Source organism: Rhinopithecus bieti, unplaced genomic scaffold (genome assembly GCF_001698545.2).
Source record: "Rhinopithecus bieti isolate Rb0 unplaced genomic scaffold, ASM169854v2 scaffold_6380, whole genome shotgun sequence".
Lineage (NCBI taxonomy): Eukaryota > Metazoa > Chordata > Mammalia > Primates > Cercopithecidae > Rhinopithecus > Rhinopithecus bieti.
This window is the reverse complement of record NW_016806642.1, coordinates 2,702,234-2,721,413: the sequence shown is the minus strand read 5'-3', so window position 1 is coordinate 2,721,413 and position 19,180 is coordinate 2,702,234. Positions and strand designations below refer to the sequence as shown.

Here is a 19,180-nt window from a genome sequence, read left to right as displayed (position 1 = left end):
AGAGAGAAAGAGAGAGAAGAGAGAAGAAAGAAAGAAAGAAAGAAAGAAAGAAAGAAAGAAAGAAAGAAAGAAAGAAAGAAAGAAAGAAAGAAAGAGAAAGAAGTTAAATACATAGAAATAGTAGAAAAGTAGTCAGCAGGGACAGAAAGAGAGGAAATGGAAGAAGTAGCTCAAAGAGTACAAATTTGCAGTAAGGTGAGATGAAGTCTAGATATCTAAAGTACTAAACATTTGCTAACAGTTTAGGTGCTCTTATGCGCACACACATAAAAAGGGCAACTATAGAAGGTAACAGAAATGTAAATTTAACTGTAGTAGTCATTTTACTATGTATATGCATATCAAAACATTTATACATCTTAAATATAGACAATAAAAATGAATTTGTTTAATGGGATTTTTTCCATGGTATGTAGACCCTCTTCTCTCTCCATGGTTATGGCACTTTTACTGCTTTATTCACTCCCAAACTAACAGTTCAACTCTGCCTTCTCTCACTGACAGACCTACAACCTCAACTTCAACAGGGCCACCTACAAATGCTTCATCTTCCTCCCCTCTAGGACTTAGGGTATAGTCTGAAACACATGGGGTCAAAACCTAGATCTGACATTTGCTGGGTGTGTTTCCTTGAGAAGTGGTGTCTGATTTCTCTTATTTCCCCCCTTGATAAATGGGATAATTCTTTTCACATATGTTTGTTATGTGGTTCAGTGAGGTAAAGTATGAGTCACAATGCTTACCATGTAGTAAGAATCCAAATACTATCACTCTAATTCCAACAGTACAAACTGCCTTTTTATGTTTTCTGCTTCTTTCCAAAAAATGTTAGTTGTCTGCTGTTAGAATTAGTTCAACTTGGAGTACCAGCACTCTCCCACAATTTGAGGGTAGAAATCTTGGATTCCTCTTTAACCTTCCATCTGCTTTTTCTCCTATGACTGATCTGTTACCAAGAACCAACAATCCATCCTTTCAAATATCCTTGAGTTATCCCATCCCACCGATAACTCGATCCATATCCTTAGCACATGTTGCCTGAGTCGATGCACAAGTTTTGAATTAGTTTTTCTTTCTCCAGTTCTTCTGCCCCAAGGCTATCCTGGAACATACTTCCAGAACTCCTTAAGATCCTGTTTTCAGTATGCCCCACCCTAGCTGAGAAGCTGCAGTAGCTACCTCAAGTCCAAACTCTTCCCCTGGCCTCTTGGCCATAGTCTCATCTCCCCATCTCCCGCTGTGCAGCTTCTTCTCTAGCCATGTCACCGTTGCTGTTTCATCTCTGTTTCCCCATCTGAGTCACCCAGTGTCCGCTCCCATCTTGGTGTCTCTGAACAGGCTCTTTCTTACCATCTAGAAGGAGCTCCCACTCTGCCCTCTCCTGTCTGTCCTGAAATACCCATAAAGACCTCTCTGATTCTTTTAAACCTCACTGATTTCCTCTTCTTTAAACCTTGTCTAACACAGGTGTTTTGTGTTTTATATTTTCTTTTTAATTTTTACCTACCAAAACACATTTCAATTTCCCTGAGGACAAGTAATCTGCAATTCTCATCACCCATGTTGCTTAGCACAGTCCTTGGCTTACAGGGAATGAACGTTAAATTCTGTTTGAATGCTTTCTTTCATTGACAGTTGATTCCTCCTCGTTTATTTTCCCAGTAGGAGGACTCTCCAAGTATCCTTGAGTAAATATCTAAACATATTGCTCAGAATTCACTTCCAAAAGTTAGAAGCTTCATCTCCTAAAAGAAAAGACTTTTCTATATCCTTAAATAGAAGACTGTAGAAAAAAAAATAATTTCTTGATCACTGTTAGGATAATAATCATTTCATACGCACTTGTGTTTTATAGAACTCACCTGAGCTGGATGAAGAAGGCTACAGCATCAGACCCGAGGAACCCGGCTATATCCTTTCTTTATTTTTTTATTCTAATTTTCATTCACTCTCAAGAAACAGTAAAATAAATTCAGATTTTACAAAAGTAATGAAATAACCTAATCTTCACAAGTCCTGTTATCCCTAATATTAGAGATGAATAAACAGCACTGAGAACAGCCTGAGCTCTAGCAAGCAGGCATTTTGCCTTAATCTATTCATAGAAAAGAGAGAGGAGAAAGAGAAAAATGTGCTGAAAAAACAACTGTGGAAATGGTGGGTACTGGGCTGTCTGCTAATCCCTGATATGACTGTCATTTATAGCGACTAGAAAATAGCTCTTACTGTCCTCTCCTACAGTTCATCCCTGGGCAAAGCATGTCACACTGATGGATTTAAAACTCCTCGTGGATCATCTGTAAAGCAGCCTTCCTCTCTCTGTAGATGAGTCAGCTCACATGTGCTTGTCTGTGTGTGCAGCGTATGACACAACAAATGGCCGACCGCTGCAAAAATGTAGAATATTAGAACCATTGCTTCGTGAAATTCACCATCCTTGATCATGTTCTGAGGAAAGGTGAATAAGTTCTAACCCTTTCCTCCTTTACTTTTGTATGTTTTGCTTTGATTTTCTGCCATCTAAGGATACTTTTGCTGTCTCTATATGCAAACACTCTTGTCTTAGAGTGGTTGCCTCCCAGTAGAAGAAAGAGTTATGTATCTTTAACTGTGTTCTACCTACCAAAGGAAAGCACTTTTATTCTTCGAGTGAATCGGAAGAAGAAGAAGAATCACATAAGAAATTTAATATCAAGATTAAACCATTGCAATCTAAAGACATTCTTAAGAATGCTGCAACTGTAGATGAATTGAAGGCATCAATAGGCAACATCGCACTTTCCCCATCACCAGTGGTGAGTGTTGTGTGTGTGTGTGTTGAGCTTTAGTGAGATTGAACAGAGCTATGTTCTGTCTGTATGCATTAAGTCAATCAGAAACTCCTTAAATTGAAGCCTGCATATGGTCACCATATAATGAATTCTATAGACCTTAACAAGCTCATTCTAGCTTGAGAAAGTTGTACTTATTTTATATTGCAGTCCTTGTGCTTTTCAAAATGGTGAAAAACGCATGGAACCACATTTTCTTTTGACTTATTTTCCTGCAAGCATTTTAAAAGAAAAAATAATAAAAGATTATCCAGACTTATCTCTCATGCAGACTTAGCAACTAGAAACAACATGAAGTTCACAGATTTGCTAACAGTGATTTTTAAAAACCCATCTTAGTTTCCTTTTCTATGATACACCACATGAAAATACATGGAAGGAAACTGGTTATTTTTTGTATTGCTATGCTCTAAAACCAAAAATTAATCAAAATCATAGTATAAATCAAATTTAAGACTCATATCCTTCATTCTATTGTATTATCAAGTTGACTTAAATAATCTCATCTTTAAGGCACCTCAGATATGAGTAATTGTTCTATTTATATTATTCAAATAGGTATTTTCCTGTAGACAAACTAAGACTTGGGGTTAAAAAAAGAGGTATTTTTGCACAATTTGCGCTTCCATTCCCCAATTCCCAGCTACTAAATTTCTTTAATTGCTGAATTCTGGGTTCCAACATTTACAGTCTTTTCTCTGTTTGATAAATGCCACCATTGTTTTCTAAAAATGGTTGTGAGGAACAGATGAAGGCTCTCAAACTGGCAGCTAATATGTTCTTGGCATCATCTTCTTTAGAGAGATGAGATCTCTGTACAGCATTCCCCTTGAACAGGGCAGTTAATAAACGCTGAACCATTTTCAAGATGCTTCAGGAAACATCTCAACTAACCTTTCTAAATGAATTGTAATCATCCATCTTTTGAGAATAAACTTTTGCCTCACCAGGATGAAAAATGTCTATCATGATGCTTTCTTTAGTGTTTAATGCTTATAACGGACTTGATCGCTGCTGTTGGTGACAACCAAAATGATTGCTAAGAATAACTAACCACAGTAAACAATATTTAAAGTAATTTTTAATCCTATACTCCCCTGCTACTTTAAGATGTCTTCTTGAAAAGGAAAGCATGAAATGTATTAGTTTTCTTTTCCTTCTACAATGGAAGGTGCAGATTTTACGGTTACATATTGGCCTGTGAGTTCTAGTAATGGTGGTATTTTAAATGCACACTCTTTCACTTTTCAGTGACATCTTTCAAATTATTTTTCACTTACTGAATAATGTTTTTTACTAAAAATCTCCTTAAGTGTCTAAAACCAGTTTATAGCCACGTCTGTGCAGTTTATTTTATCACTTCTCTGAGTTTATTCTCTGTGTAATAAACTGGCCCTTTGGAAGTTACCTGGGGTAAGTAAAAGGAGGCAAGTTCAGAGGATTATGTGAAGAAATTTATGTGAAAGCAAATGTACTGGCACAGTCCCAGAAACATAGTGGATGTTTGCCGGAATGTAGCTGAATCCAAGAAAGAAGAGATTCCTTCTGTTGAATAGACTATGCATGGCTAAGTTATCTGGTAGCTATTCCTCCAACCAGATACATTGCTGAGGATGCAGCAAAAAGTGGTGGTTTACCCTGAGCTCTTCACAACATCTGTTTTTAAGGAAATATATTGACATGGTGTGGTTAAGATTCTGATGAAAAAGTGTTAAGGGAAGCAGAGTGAAAACTAGATGGAGACACCCAGAGAGAGTGACCTCGGAGTTACTCTGTTTCTGCAAATCAACACCACCACACACCAAGGGACCCTCAGCTCCCGTTCCCAGCACCCACACCTTCAGTTTGTTCTCTGTAATGTGAGAACCTGGATCTGCTATTTCTATGATTCCTAAATATTTATAATTTTTCGTACTTGCTGTGGAAGAGTGAGCTGTTATCATTACTTTAGGAAAGAGTGAGCATGTTTCTAGATGTACATAAGTTTAAAGAGAGGTTGTAACTGAAAACATATTCTTGGCTTTAGAATCCTTGCCCTCTCCTTGATAACCCGTGTGTAGATACGGATAGATATAGATATAGATAGTGGTGGTGGTGGTGGTGTTGTTGTTGTTGTTGTTGTTGTTGTTGTTGTTGTTGTTTAGACAGAGTCTTGTTCTGTTGCTCAGGCTGGAGAGCAATGGTACAATCTCGGCTCACTGCAACCTCCACCTCCCAGGTTCAAGCGATTCTCTAGCCTCAGCCTCCTGAGTAGATGGGATTACAGGCATGCACCACTATGCCTGGCTACTTTTTGTATTTTCAGTAGAGACAGTGTTTCACCACATTGGCCAGGCTGGTCTCGAACTCCTGACCTCAGGTGATCCATCCATCTTGGCCTCCCAAAGTGCCAGGATTACAGGCATGAGCCACCATGCCCGATCATGTACGTATATTTTATAAATGACATATGCAGCACTTCCTCTCCAGAGCCAGATAAGTAGAAATAACCTGAAATCCAGCTGGTGCTATGATAAAAATGACAATGATTTTAGACTTTACGTGTTTCCAGCCCAAAGAGCAGACAATTATACATCTATATTTTCTTCAGGTACTAAAAAAGAAATAGGGTCTACACCAGTTCATGATATATCAGAATGTTTTATTTAAGCTTTGGTTTTTATACTACAAAAGCATCAATCATTACATTAATAGAAATGAAGAAATGTCAAATAATAAATTATTCATAACAATGGTTTACGTTGGACTTCTGTTTTGTTTCTTTTGAAGTTTTTAAGATAAAGTTGTGCCTCACTTATTCTTTTCATTTATTTGTTAATATGTATCCATGAACTATAACTAATTTGATCTCTTTTATCATGAATTGGTTTTTTTTTTTACTTGAATAGTTTTGCTATATATATTGGACAGTCAAATTGATGAATGAAATGGGAGGAATGAATGAATCATATAATTATGTGTATATACAATATAAACTTATCTGAAAATTACTTCTCAAGACAAAGTCTCAGCAGCAAGACAAATCAAGATTTTAATTGCTGCCAACAATCCTACTGTATAGTTAGACAAATAAACATAATTGTAGTCCAGATTTTGCCTTAGCCCTTGATTTTGATATAGAAATAAAATATAATGTGGGGCAGAACACCAAAAAGGCAGAAGGATAATACAGGAGTTAACTCACAGGTAAAGGTAATAGTTCTTATTCTTATCATGTTCCAGTCTGCTGATAAGATACCATGCTTACAGGGCAAAGAATGAACATCACCCGGGTTTGAGATGTTGATTTGGCATCTGTGTAAGTTAGAATACTTGCTAAGCTATTTTAACAGAGACCAAAATAATAATGGCTTAAACTAAATAGGTGATTTCTCTCTCTCCCACATAAAAGTCAAAGCTGATAGGCAGTCCAGAGGTAAAAGAGTCTTATTCCAGTGGTCACTCAAAAACCCAGGAATTTTCTGCATTATTGCTTCCCCTTTCCTAGAGTGGCACTGCTGCCTTACCACCACAAGGACTTCCATGTACCAGCCTTGGGATGGAGGAAAGAAGAAATAAAAAGAAAGAGGTTTTCTTTAAGAGTTTAACTCAGAAGTTGCACACATCACTACCACCCAGATCCCACTACCACAGTTTAATCACATGGACACATTCACTGCAAGGGAGTCTGGAAAATGTAGTGTTTTGCTAGATAAACATGTAGCCAGCTAACATTCAGGGTTTTATTACTAAAAGACAAAAGAACAAATGGCTCTTGGTGGACTTTCACAGTTAGTTTCTGCCACTATGTCCTGAATTATATTGTATCTGCATCTTAAGGTTAGAATTAAGTAATCTCAAATTATTTCAGTGAGTTCATTAGGAAATGGGATTTCTTCTCATATATGTTTAAAATTATTTCCAGTGCCTATTGAATCCAGAATGTTCTAAAATAATTTTCTAATCACTAATTTATAAATACTAGTGATACTGTGCTGCTTGTTAGCTAACAGCAGTGTGAACAGAGACACTCCAACAACAGTACAGTGTCCCTCTGCTTATCTAGGTTCACTGTTTTTTGAGGCAGACTGTTCCACTGTTGAAAGAAAAATCTTCCTTTTATTAAACCAAATATGTAATTTTGTCCTTGATTGTAGTTGTACTCTTTAAAGGATGAACAAAGGGTAAAGCCCCTTCTTTTACCAGTGAGTTTTCCATGAAGCAGAATGACTCCAACTCCAAGTTTAGTGTGCAGGATGTTTATTAAGGAGTGACCTTGGACTTAATACCTGTGGTGTGGGCGGGCAGAGGGAGAAGTTGAGCTTTTTTACACAACCAATAACAGCCTGAGCTGATCCCAGGCAAACTCGGGAACTAGTAGGAGCCTTCAGAGTTAGTGTGAGTTTGGCTAAGATGAATAACCTTGATACTGCTCAATCAATCAGCGCTCTGATGTGGGCCACACTAGGAAGGGGCATGCCCTTGGGTTAGGTAGCTCTCTGCGGTTGAGGCAGATCCTGAGGTGCTGACAATTGAAGGCTTCCAGCAGCTGGTGCAAGGAACCCTTCTGAAGAAGATTCTGCATGGCACATTTTGGTGTCCATCCCAAATTCCCTGTTCTTGACGTAAGCCCTAGTATATCATTGCCATTCAATTAATGCTTGTACGTGAGTGAGTGAGTGAGTGAGTGAGTGAGTGAGTGAGTGAACAAATATGTGAATGGGACCAGGCCAAGGACAGAGAACTGTGGCATGTCACCATCTTCCAGTTTTACAACCATCCACTAATAACACCCTTCAGCCTCCTTTGTTCACCACACAATGATTCTCCTAACTGTGCCCTAATCCTGGGCACATATTTTCATTCATTTTTTTCAAAACAATACTGATTTGAGACACCTGGGGTGTCTACGGCCTTGCCTGGATCTACCAGGCCAGAAACCCTATCAGGGAGAGTGATAGGTTCAGTTTGCCCTGTTTCTTTGGGCTGGCACCTAGGGTTATCACCTTCTTTTCCAAGTGCTTTCTGGCCATCTGTTTAAACATTTTGTTCTAGAATTTTGCATTAATCACAAGGAGGTGTGTAGTAACAAAGCACATGTCACATGGATTCAGATTGTCCTGGGCCCCAGCCCAGGTTGACCACTTTCTGCCTGTGTAAGCTTAGACAAGCCCCATAACTGTTCTGATCCCCCATTTCTGCCACTGTAAAGGAAGGATGATAAGAATCCTTAAGGACTTTTTGTGCAGAAGATCCTAATAACAGTACATGATGTGTAATTGGTACTCTGCAATTGTTTGTTTCTTCGTTGCTTAACCTAGATTCTTTTTTAAAAAACACATCTCCTTTTACAAGGGCCATGCTCTGCTTCCCCATGTTCAGCCTCCTAACCTAAGAGCATACTGTGTTTTCATGTCCTGGATTAGAATGTATCTACATCTCGAGGTTAGAATTCAGTTAAAGCAGCTTGGAGTTCTCTTGCTTGTATCAGACTTTAATTCTGAGCCAAATCTGATCCACCTTTTAGAAGAACTACTTTTAAGTTAGTTTTCTCCATTTTGGACAATTGCGGTTGATTTTTCTTTAAACACAAATAGAAACTTTGTATATACCCCCTGAAGGAACTGAGGTACAGTGGGAAAAGTGACAGCCCTGACCTCAGCCTCTTGCTAGCAGTGCTGCTTAGGTAAGGTACTTAAACCTCAGTGAAAGTCTCGGTTTCTTTCTGTCTGAAATGGAACAAATAGCTACCTTACAGGGTGGTTGTTGCCACGGTCATCTCTTTCTGCTAGTGCAGTGTAAAGACCACTCTCCCTAAAGGAGACGATAGAGACAGGTGCAACACAAACAGTTCTGTAGTTTGCTTGCTTTACACCACACTCCCTACATTTAGTGTAGAAGCAAACCTCCATTATATCGTACAAGAAATGGCTTTGTTCTTAAAGAGTAAAATAATTTTTTGAAGGAGGCTAAATAAAATAATCAGTGCAGGAATGAATTATAAGGAAATATGCCTTCACACACACATGCACAGACACACACACACACACACACGTCAGAATTCAACATACAATTGAATTGAATTGAATTGAATTGAATACAATTCCCTTTAAGATAATTTGAGGGAAATAGAAATGAGGCTTATTCCAATGATGTCCCAATTACTCAAACAAGTGGGTTCTACCTCCTTTTAGTTGATGACGTTTGGTATGTTGCAAACCCAGTGCCTTGGTTTCTTCATCTATTAATGGAGTGACTCCCATACCTACTTCATTGGGCTATTTTGAGGGTTGAATGATTTAATGTATGTCAAGTACTCATAATAGAAGCTACATGTAAAGATTGTCTCATTGCTATAGATGCTAGAGCACATTTTAAAGAATATCATTAATAGTGAAAAAAATACAAAAAACTAGTCAAGCGAGGTGGCGGGCGCCTGTAGTCCCAGCTATTCGGGAGGCTGAGGCAGGAAAATGGCGTAAACCCGGGAGGCGGAGCTTGCAGTGAGCTGAGACCCCGCCACTGCACTCCAGCCTGGGCGACAGAGCGAGGCTCCGTCTCAAAAAAAAAAAAAAAAAAAAATAGTGATAAATAACCCAAATTTCCAAAAGTAATTTAGAACCAAGACCAGTAATTAATTACCCATTAATTACCCTAAGCATCAAGCTGGGAAAGTGTGTTAATTTTTTGTGATGCCTATGAACTAGTTTTGCAGATAATTCCAGAAGGAAGCATCCCTAAATTGTTTTGAGTACCATCAACATCCCCTGCATACATATGGTACTTTTTTTGGGAGACCTATTGAAGGCTAACATTCACAATGGCACACTTCATCGTGCGTCATGGATAATTGACTTTGTTTCTAACTCCCCCTTCAAATCATTTCACCAAATATATGTTGAGCACCCTCCATGCAGCAAGCACTGAGAGCTAATACCAGAAATATTGAACAGTCTGAGAAAACAACATCTAGCAGCAACCAGAAGCTGAAATGTTTCTTGTGGTTCAAGCCCTTGCCTGTCCTAACTTCAGTTTCCTGATTGAAGATGTGGTCTACTGCAGTCCACATTCCTCTGGCCTCCATTTCCAGGTCTCCTGGCTTGCTCACCCTTTCTAGGATCTCAGATATGGACATCTCCATTCCTTCCAAATCCCACCCGGAGCACTGTCTGACACATCTGCGTATGTGCTGTGCTTGCCGGGTACCTGAAAACCTGTGGCTCCCATGGCTTTTGTGGAGGTGAGAAAACAAATGCCATGGTTTAATCCTTGATGTGATCTTTTATGCTGCCATGGATTCCTTTATTTTTGTTTTTTGGTGAGCCAATAATCCCTTCTGGCTTACCTTGAGAAGGTGTCTTTCAACTACAAGGATTTTGTTCCTTACTGGTTAAGAAATTGTGCTCTGGAGTAAGTCATTCTGGCTTTGCATTTATTATCCATGTAGCTCCGAGCAAATTACTTAACTCTTTAAGCCTCAGTCAAGGCTTAATCAAGTGTAAAATAAGATTAATAATACTGCCCACTTCATAGGATATTTGTAAGAATTAAGAAAGTAATGCATATAAGGTGCTTAGTACTTTGTAAGGAAATTTATGTAAGGTCTAAAAGAAGTGCTTAGTAAATAATAGCTATTATTAATCAGAGTAACAATAGAATACCAAAGTCATCTTTAAGATCATTGATGACTTTGAGAACTTGTCATGGTCATGAATTTGGTAGTGGCAGCTGTGAACACAAATTCTGTGTGTCAGATGTTTCACATACATGAATTCATTCATCCTCCCATCAACCCTGTGAGATCAGTACTATTATTATCCTCACTTTACAGATGAGAAAATTGAGACATTCAGGAATTTATTAACTCACTCGAGGCATCACAGCTAGTAAGTGAAGTTGCTGGGATTTAAACTCAGAAAGTTCAGTTTCTAATTGAGAACTCTTAACCACTATATTACACTAGTTTTGATGAAAGCTATTGGCTCTCTTTCTAGAAAAAAAGTTCACTAGCTCATTCAAACTATTTTACATACAATTTCTGAATGCTCACATGAAACAAACCTTTGGAAGGATATGGATCCCAGCACAAAGGGCCCACCTCATAGACTTTCTCCCCGGTGAGTCCATCCACACAGACTCTCTTCTACGGTACAGCACTTCATATATTGTACCATGTGACAGGAGAGCGAGGTTGAGTTGATACTTTGGCAGGTCAGGCTTAAATGCTGCTGTGTGACACGTGATTTCTCATTTATTAAAATTATCTGATTATATATCCAGATTGTATGCACTTTTGTTTTCAATGTTAAGGAATGATGTTGTTTTTATATGACTCATTTATTTCAGTTCCCCTAATCAATTAATCAATCAGCAAGCACTTTTTACGTCAATGGCACATTATAATAATGCTGTGTGTTTTATAAATGCCAAGTCATGATCAAAAGGATGAAATGAGCAGCAGCACTATTAAGCCATCTGGGAGGTAGTTGATAGCCCCATTTTACAGAGAAACCAGCATAGAAAGGTCAAGAGACAAGGATAAATAGAACGAACACAAGCTTTTGAGTATGTATCTTACTATCTGTGTGACCATAGGCACGTTCCTTAACTCTGAGCCTTAGATGCCATTTCTGTAAAATGGGAAAAAATGTGTCTACCTTCTTATGACAGGAGAAAATATTGTAGAATACCAAATTCAGTGCTGTCTCCCAGAAGAGGCGCCATTAAATATCAATCACCTTCTCAGCTTTCCTTTCCTTTTCCTTAAGCTCAGAGACTTGTAGGAAGCAGAAGGAAAATAAAAATAGTGAGGGAGGACTTGAGCAAAGTCACAAGGGTTGAGAGAAATGATGTGAGAGCAGGAGCCGACCTGCCCTGGCATGTAGGCTAGTGCCTTCTCCCTTCCTCGGAAAGTAAGTGATACAGTGAAATAAAGAATCTGACATTGAGCCATGAAGGAACAATTAGTTTAATCTTCATCCTGGAGATTTGCAATGCATAACTATTTAACCAAAAAAATATGAGGAGGGGGAAATAGCTTTGAACTGGAGACAGTCTGGTGTTGTTTGCCTGTTCCATGTGGCCCACCCACCCTTCCACCCCCAAATTAGCCTGCCAGAGAGCAAAATCCATGAATTTGCTGCTGCTTGGTAACACCACCCCCTTTCCTGTCCTCACTTTGGCAGAGGGTTCAGAACCCCTTTGAGTTCGGTGAAAACAAAGAGTCATCAGTGGAGGAGGTGAGCTCCAGTCTCCTACACACCAGCATTCTCTCCTGGTAGAAACAGTGCACGGTGCAAGGAGAGGCTAAAGATTGCATGCATTCTGGTGCTAGTAACTCAGCCCAGAACTCTTATGCAGGGAATTAGAAGGCAGAAGTTCAGCTTGCGTTCTACTCATCAAGGAAAGCTTTGTAGGGTAAACGTGACTTTGATTGGTCTAGACCAGGGGTATCAAACATGGGGTATATAAACTGCCACTCCATCCCCAAATCTTCAACAGATAATGCCACTAAATCCCAGATACAGGCTGAGAAGCCAGCCCCTCTAGACAGACCTGCAGGCAGCTGGACCAAAATCAGCTAGAGTTAGCATATGAGATGCAACTTTTGTTTTTTCCAGGACTTATAGAGGATAGATGGGAAAATAGGTGGAAACTTTCTTTTTTCTTCTCAACATTGTAATAAATCATGTACTGTATGCAGAAGAATTAGTTTTGTATCTGATACTGTTTTTTCATTCCTTCATTACTAATTTTTTTTCTAGGAATTTTTCTGTTGATTCCATTTCTTGACATTTAAAATCCACACCTTTCATGCCCACTTACTCTGGTAAAAAGAAATCCTGAGCTGTATGAATATTAACTATTCAACCTGGAGTGCCTTTGTCATGATTTCTCCAATTAATGTTGATTGTACCTTCTGAGTAAATGTAAGGGTTAGATTTTTCTTACATAAACACAATTCCTACATCGTTTTGCACTGTCTCAGGCAAGCTGACCTGATTTGAGAGTTCTGGAAACATGATCACTATGGTTGGAGATCACAAACACTCAATTTCTGTAACCAACTCAAAATTTAATTGAATAAGGCTATGTACTCACAATATTGACACATCGTATAAAATATTAGGATGGCCTCAGTAGAAGTAGCAAATTATTGAATTATATGCTTTTTATTATAATGTTAATTGCAATCAAAAAAGGCTAACTTTTATATCTTTAAGGTCTGCCTTGATTTTAAATGTTAGTAGCATTTAGAATTTAAAACTATTTTGATTCACTAAGGGCCATAATCAGGGTAGAATGTGCTCTGCAAAGAAGCAATCAATTTTGAAAGTAAGTTTTTAACAGAAGCCTACTTTGTGAACCGTTTACTGAGTGTTGGGTTTCTAACAACTGATCCTGCACCCAGAGTTTGTCGGTTGTCTACTTTTTCTCTAAGGAGGCATTTTCTCTAGGGCCCACAGTAGTGAATGACACATAGCAGGTACTTAGAAAATACTTGTTGATTGTCTGGGTGGACGGATGCACCACCGGGCGTTATATAAAATGTATGCCGTATCTAGCTCTGCTATAATGCAATTTACGTTACTCGCATTATTTTACAAACAGGGCAGATTTATGGTTCTCAGTTCCTTTGATCTTTTCCTCTTCAACTTAACCAAGTTTCTTTTTCCACTACTTGATGGGTGAACAACCAGAGTAATAGTTTCCTGTTTATTCATCTACAATGTGTAGGTTCTTTTAAAAAGTTTATTAATGTGTTCTTTTCTGTGAGTCCTAGTGCACATCCAGTGAGATCGTTTTCTCATCTAAAGCCTGAGGTTTTCAGTCATTTAGTTGTCTTCAACCTTGAAGGTCACGTATCAATGATTATCTTTCTTATACAATTATACTAATTATTTTACTAAGGAGTTTCTAAAAATATGTGAATAATAGTATAAATAAGCATAACAGTACAAGAAAAAATAATCTATCCCTTTGCCCGCTGAAGGAGATTTCATTTTAGTGGCAGCAGTCTACAGCAGTAAATGTACTTTTTATTGTTTTGGAAAAAAATCTTAGAGTGTGAATCACTCACATTAATTATGTCAAAAAAATTTTCCTCAAAGACTGGGGAGAATTTCCTTTCTAAACAGAATGAAGGTGATATTTCCTTCCAACTTAACGTCTGTCTAAAGGACAGCCTCTAACTGCCCATGGACTTTGGAGCTGCAGCTTGAAACAGCGGCCAGCACAGAAGAGATGCAGAGCCATGGCTGCCAGCCTAGCTGCCTGTCCCGATGCGGGCAACAGAGACAGAGGACAAATGGACTGACCTCAGTGTGTTTTGCCCAACCAAAACGCCTTTCCACTTTGTAACCTATTTGAAGCCCATCTTAATTTCATTATTTTTTAAACATGGCACATGGGGAATCAAAATGAGTTTCCAAAAAGGAATGACAAATGGCAGCACATATCATAACCAGGTATTTTCTGATATTTTTTCATCCATGCCTCTTCTCAACACCAACAGTTACTAAACGTCCACACCTCAGAACTCCTGATAAGTACCAGCAATAAGCTGCACTGGCGCAGAGTAAAGCCAGAATCTCCATGGTGGTCGTCAAGAGCCTCAAGATCCCCCCATCCCTAGACTAACATCTGCCATTCTTCCCTCTCCTTCTACTTCTCCCTGGCTCCCTGGGAGCCCTCTTCTCCTAGATAGCTGTGTTGTGACCTCCCTCACCAACTTCCTCTGTTTGCTCAGTCACTTTCTCAAGGAAGCCTCCCCTGACCACCTTACATAAAATCACAAAACCCTTTGCTCTGGAATTCCTGAGCCCCTTTATTTGCTCTACTTTTTAAAACTGCATTTGTCATCTTCTCAAATACTAAATAATTTCCTTATTTAATTAGTACACAGTCATGTGTTGCTTAATTGGTGTTAGACAATTTTATCATTGTGTGCACAACACAGAATGCACTTAGACAAACCTAGATGGCACAGCCTGCCACACCCCTAGGTTGTGTGGTGTAACCTAATGCTCCCAGGCTGCAAATATGTATGGCATATTACTGTATTGAATACCATAGGCAAATGTAACATAATCATATCTGCGAATCTAAACATATCTAAACATAAAAAAAGTACAGTAAAAATATGGTATGAAAAATTTTTTTTAATGGTACACCTGTATAAGGCATATACCATGAACGGAGTTCGCAGGGCTCAAAGTTGCTCTGGGTGAGTCAGTGAGTGGATGTGAAGGCCTAGGACATGACTGGACGCTGCTGTAGACTTTGTAAACACTGTACAGTTAGGCTACCCTAAATTTATAAAATTAGCCTTATAACTCTTTTACTTTGTAAACTTCTAAATTTTTTAAAACGTATTGACTCTTTTGTTATAACATTTAACCGAAAAACATTGTACAGCTGTACAAAATTACTTTATACTCTTTCTTTATAGTATTTAAAGTAAATACTTTCTTTATACTCTATTCTACAAGCTTTTTTTCTATTAAAATTTTTTCTTTTCACTTTTAAACTTTTTAGTTAAAAACTGAGACACAAACACAAACATTGGCCTAGACCTACACAGGGTAGGGACCAGCAACATCACTGTCTTTCGCCTCCACCTTTTATCCCACTGGAAGGCCTTCAGGGGCTATAACACACATGGAGTTGTCACCTCCTCAGGTGACAGTGCCTTCTTCTGAAATACTTCCTGAAGGACCTGCACAAGGCTGTTTTACCATTAGTTAACTTGTTTTTTTTATAAGTGGAAGGAGTATACTCAAAAAATAACAATAAATAGTATAGTAAATACATACACCAGTAACAGCCATTTATTATCAAATATTATGTACTTAATAATCCTGGCAGCACAGGAGGTTTGTTTCCACCAGCATCACCACAAGCACATGGGTAATGCGTCACACTATGATATCACGAGGCAGTAGAAAATTTTCAACTCTATCATAATCTTATGGGACCACCATCGTATATGCAGTCCATCGTTGACCAAAACGTCTGTATAAAATGCATGACAGTATTTATTACTGATTATCTTTTTCCTTCCTCTACCACCAGATGTAAACCCATTGGAGCTTTTATCGCCTTTTCTGTTGTTCACTAATATCCCTAAAATAGTGTCTGGTATTTACTAGGTGCTCAATAAATATCTGTTAATGGTTTAATAAATGAATAATCCTTTTGCTCCTTGTGAATACCCAAGTAGTCATAAATAGCCAAGACAAAGTGATTATTTTATAATAGAATCCCATTTATTAAAATATAAAGATTCGGACTGGGCATAGTGGCTCATGCCTATAATTCCAGTGCTTTGGGAAGCCACATTGGGAGGATTGCTTGAGACCAGGAGTTTGAGACCAGCCTGAGCAACATAGCGAGACCCAGTCTTTACAAAAAATAAAATAAAAATAAAATTAGCCAGGTGTGGTGGCATGCACCTGTAATCCCAGCTACACAGGAGGCTGAGACGGAAGGATCGCTTGAGCCCAGGAGTTCAAGGTTAGAGTGAGCTATGATTACACCACTGCACTTCAGCCTGGGGAATAAAACTAGACCCTATCTCTTAAAATACATCATATAAACAAAAATAAAAAGAGAAAGATTCAGGATACAGTCAACCTATTTTTCAGGTTCAATGATTGCAGACTCTTAAAAGGCTTACAGATTCAACCTGACATTTTATGTCTTGATCCCACTCTATGATGCCTGATGCCAAAAATTCCCATGACAGCTCAATTCCTTGTTAAGCTGGGCAGCAAGCAGGGATGTAATCAGAGCACAAAAGCTTAATGTAAGTGATCATCAAAACTGGTTTATATTTTCTTCATTCACCTGTATTAGCTTTGACTCTCAAACAGAATTCAATTTTGAATTGGTTTCTAACCCCTCATGCAAAAATGTAGGTAGCAACAAACCTAACTTGAATGAATACTTGCATTTTACTATGTTATTTGGAGTAATAACAGCCAGAGAGAGAGACTCTCCAGCTGCAGAGGGTAGGGGTCTATGAGTTCCTTGAAAGCTGTTGATTATGGGATAAGCTGCCTTTCAACAAGCCTTGTAAGTCAGAAATTGTGTTTTCTTAGGCTCTAAAAAAAAAAAAAAAAAGTTCCTGTACTTCGTAGCCGTTCAATGGTTATATTTTAGGTAAATTTATATTTTATCAAAAAATTCACTTACTCTATTTCTATTTACAAGTAAGCCCAGAGGGATATCTCTCTTTCCCATTTCTCTTATTTATCTTTTCCATAATTAAAAATAAACTCTGATGCTACTAGCTCATTTTAAATCAAATATATATTTGTTTTTTCCTATCTTTGTTTTTATTGTTTTTTTCAACATTCTAAGGAAACCTTTAAGCTAAGAGGTCGAGGTCATAGCCTAGGTGTTGATAGCTGCTGCCATAGCAAAACAGCATATTAAATAAAGATGGTTTAATATATCAGGTAGCCTGAGGTGGAGAGGTGTAGGGAGGAGGGGAGGGATAACACTTATCATTTGTGTGTTCACGTTTAGTCTTCTGATTTTAATTATATAAGATGCACTTTATTTTAGAAAAGGCTGAGAAATTTACCTTATAAATAAGAGTTTTAGTTCAGGGGCTGAAAACTACAAGGGTGTAGCCCCTTTCTTGGCCCTTAACTATTCTGAAGCATTAGTTTTCACTCTAGGAGAAAATTCTGCCCTGGACATCTGAGCACATAATCTTCACTAATGTTGTACAAAGCTGTGCCACTTCTTTAGAACGTTTGTAACATGGGTAGCACCTGAGGTCACTAATAGACAGAGAAATTAACAGTTAAGTAGGAGCTAACTGAAATATTTATGGAGCTGGTGAAAGAACCATTACAACTGAGGACACATGGCTTGTGCCATATGTAATTCAGACTTATTTCAAAGAACAATTTTTTTTTTATTTCAAAAGACATTGTGCTTCAAACATTTGTATAATGTTACAATGGCTCCCCATAAAGGGAATTTATAAACTTGTGTTGAGCGCCTCACTCTATGTTTGGGGCTAGAGAGAAGCCATGCATAGCCATTATTGTGAGCTAATAATCAAGTGGAGACATCTAAACAATACAGAACAAAATAAAAATTGCAGAAATGTACTAGCAATGTGTACCTTTGTTCCCTGAGGCTAATAAATGTCAGGCAAATACAAAGGCCTTCAATATTTATTTATTATTTTGAACAAAAGGACTGAGTCACAATCAAACCAGAGAAAGGAGCAATGTATTTTGGCAGGAAAATCTGGGAAAGGTCTTATGGAAGAAATGTTACTGACCTTGAAAAATGAGTAATTTTGATTCGGGGAGAGGGAGAAGTAGCATGGGAAGAAGACAGGGAAGCGTGTAAGTGCATGGCACATCCAAGAGAGCCAGGAGAGTGCAGCGAGGTGCAGGCTTCATGGGAAGTCAACGGAGGAAGACGAGGTTGGGAAGGGAAGCTGCAGCCCTTCACCAAAGCATTAAATTCCATAGAATGGAGTAGGCATTCTATTTTCTGGATAGTAAGGAGGTTTTTTAAGGGCAGAATGATATATTCACTTCACTATTTTTGGAAAATGATTCCGAGGATAGTGTGAAGGATGGATTAGGAGATGAAGCTGGAAATAGGACCATCAGCTAGGAAGCGAATGTGCTGTCAGTGAGGGATAATGAAGGCCTCATTAAGATAGGAGCTGAGGAACTAAGAGGGCATTCTGAGGGGCCATTGACCACTCACAGGGAGAAGAATTCATAATTGTCTGTGGAGAATAGGGGGAAATCAAGGATGGGATCAAAGAAGAACTGACAGTTCTAGCCATGGTGAGTTGGGAGAAGATGATAGGTCCTGGGTTCCCCGGTGAGACTGGAGTTTCTGGAAAGTCTCATGTTTTTGTTTCATGACCATGCCTGGCTACAATGCATGAGTAGTATTTTCCAACTCCTCTCAATATTATGAAGCATAATTTTTTTATTGTCAAGCCACAAATCTGTTTGATAAAAGTAAACCATTCAAAAGAAAGATTAGGCCAGTCATGGTGGTTCACACCTCTAATCCCAGAACTTTGGGAGGCTGAGGTGGGGGGATCACTTGAGCCCAGAAGTTCAAGACTAGCCTGGGCAATATAGCAAGACCCTATCTTTACAAAAATAAAAATAATTAGCCAGAGACTGTGGTACATGCTTATAGTCCTAGCTACATAGGAGGCTGAGGTGGGAGGATCTCTTGAGACCAGGAATTGAGGGTTTCAGTGAGCTATGATTATGCCACTGCACTCCTCCCTGGGCACAGAGTAAGACAGACTCTGTCAGAAAAAGAAAGAGAGAAAAGAAAGAAAGAAAGAAAGAAAGAAAGAAAGAAAGAAA

The 19,180-nt window shown here is 38.5% G+C and overlaps 1 protein-coding gene across 1 annotated transcript in view; it reads left to right on the top strand.

The window, feature by feature from the left end:
- SGIP1 (SH3GL interacting endocytic adaptor 1) overlaps nucleotides 1–19,180 on the top strand; it is a 224,447-nt gene that overhangs the window by 113,350 nt on the left and 91,917 nt on the right. The window contains 2 exon segments of the mRNA XM_017877177.1: nucleotides 1,856–1,910; nucleotides 2,620–2,795. Of these exon segments, the coding sequence (XP_017732666.1) occupies nucleotides 1,856–1,910; nucleotides 2,620–2,795 (231 nt within the window).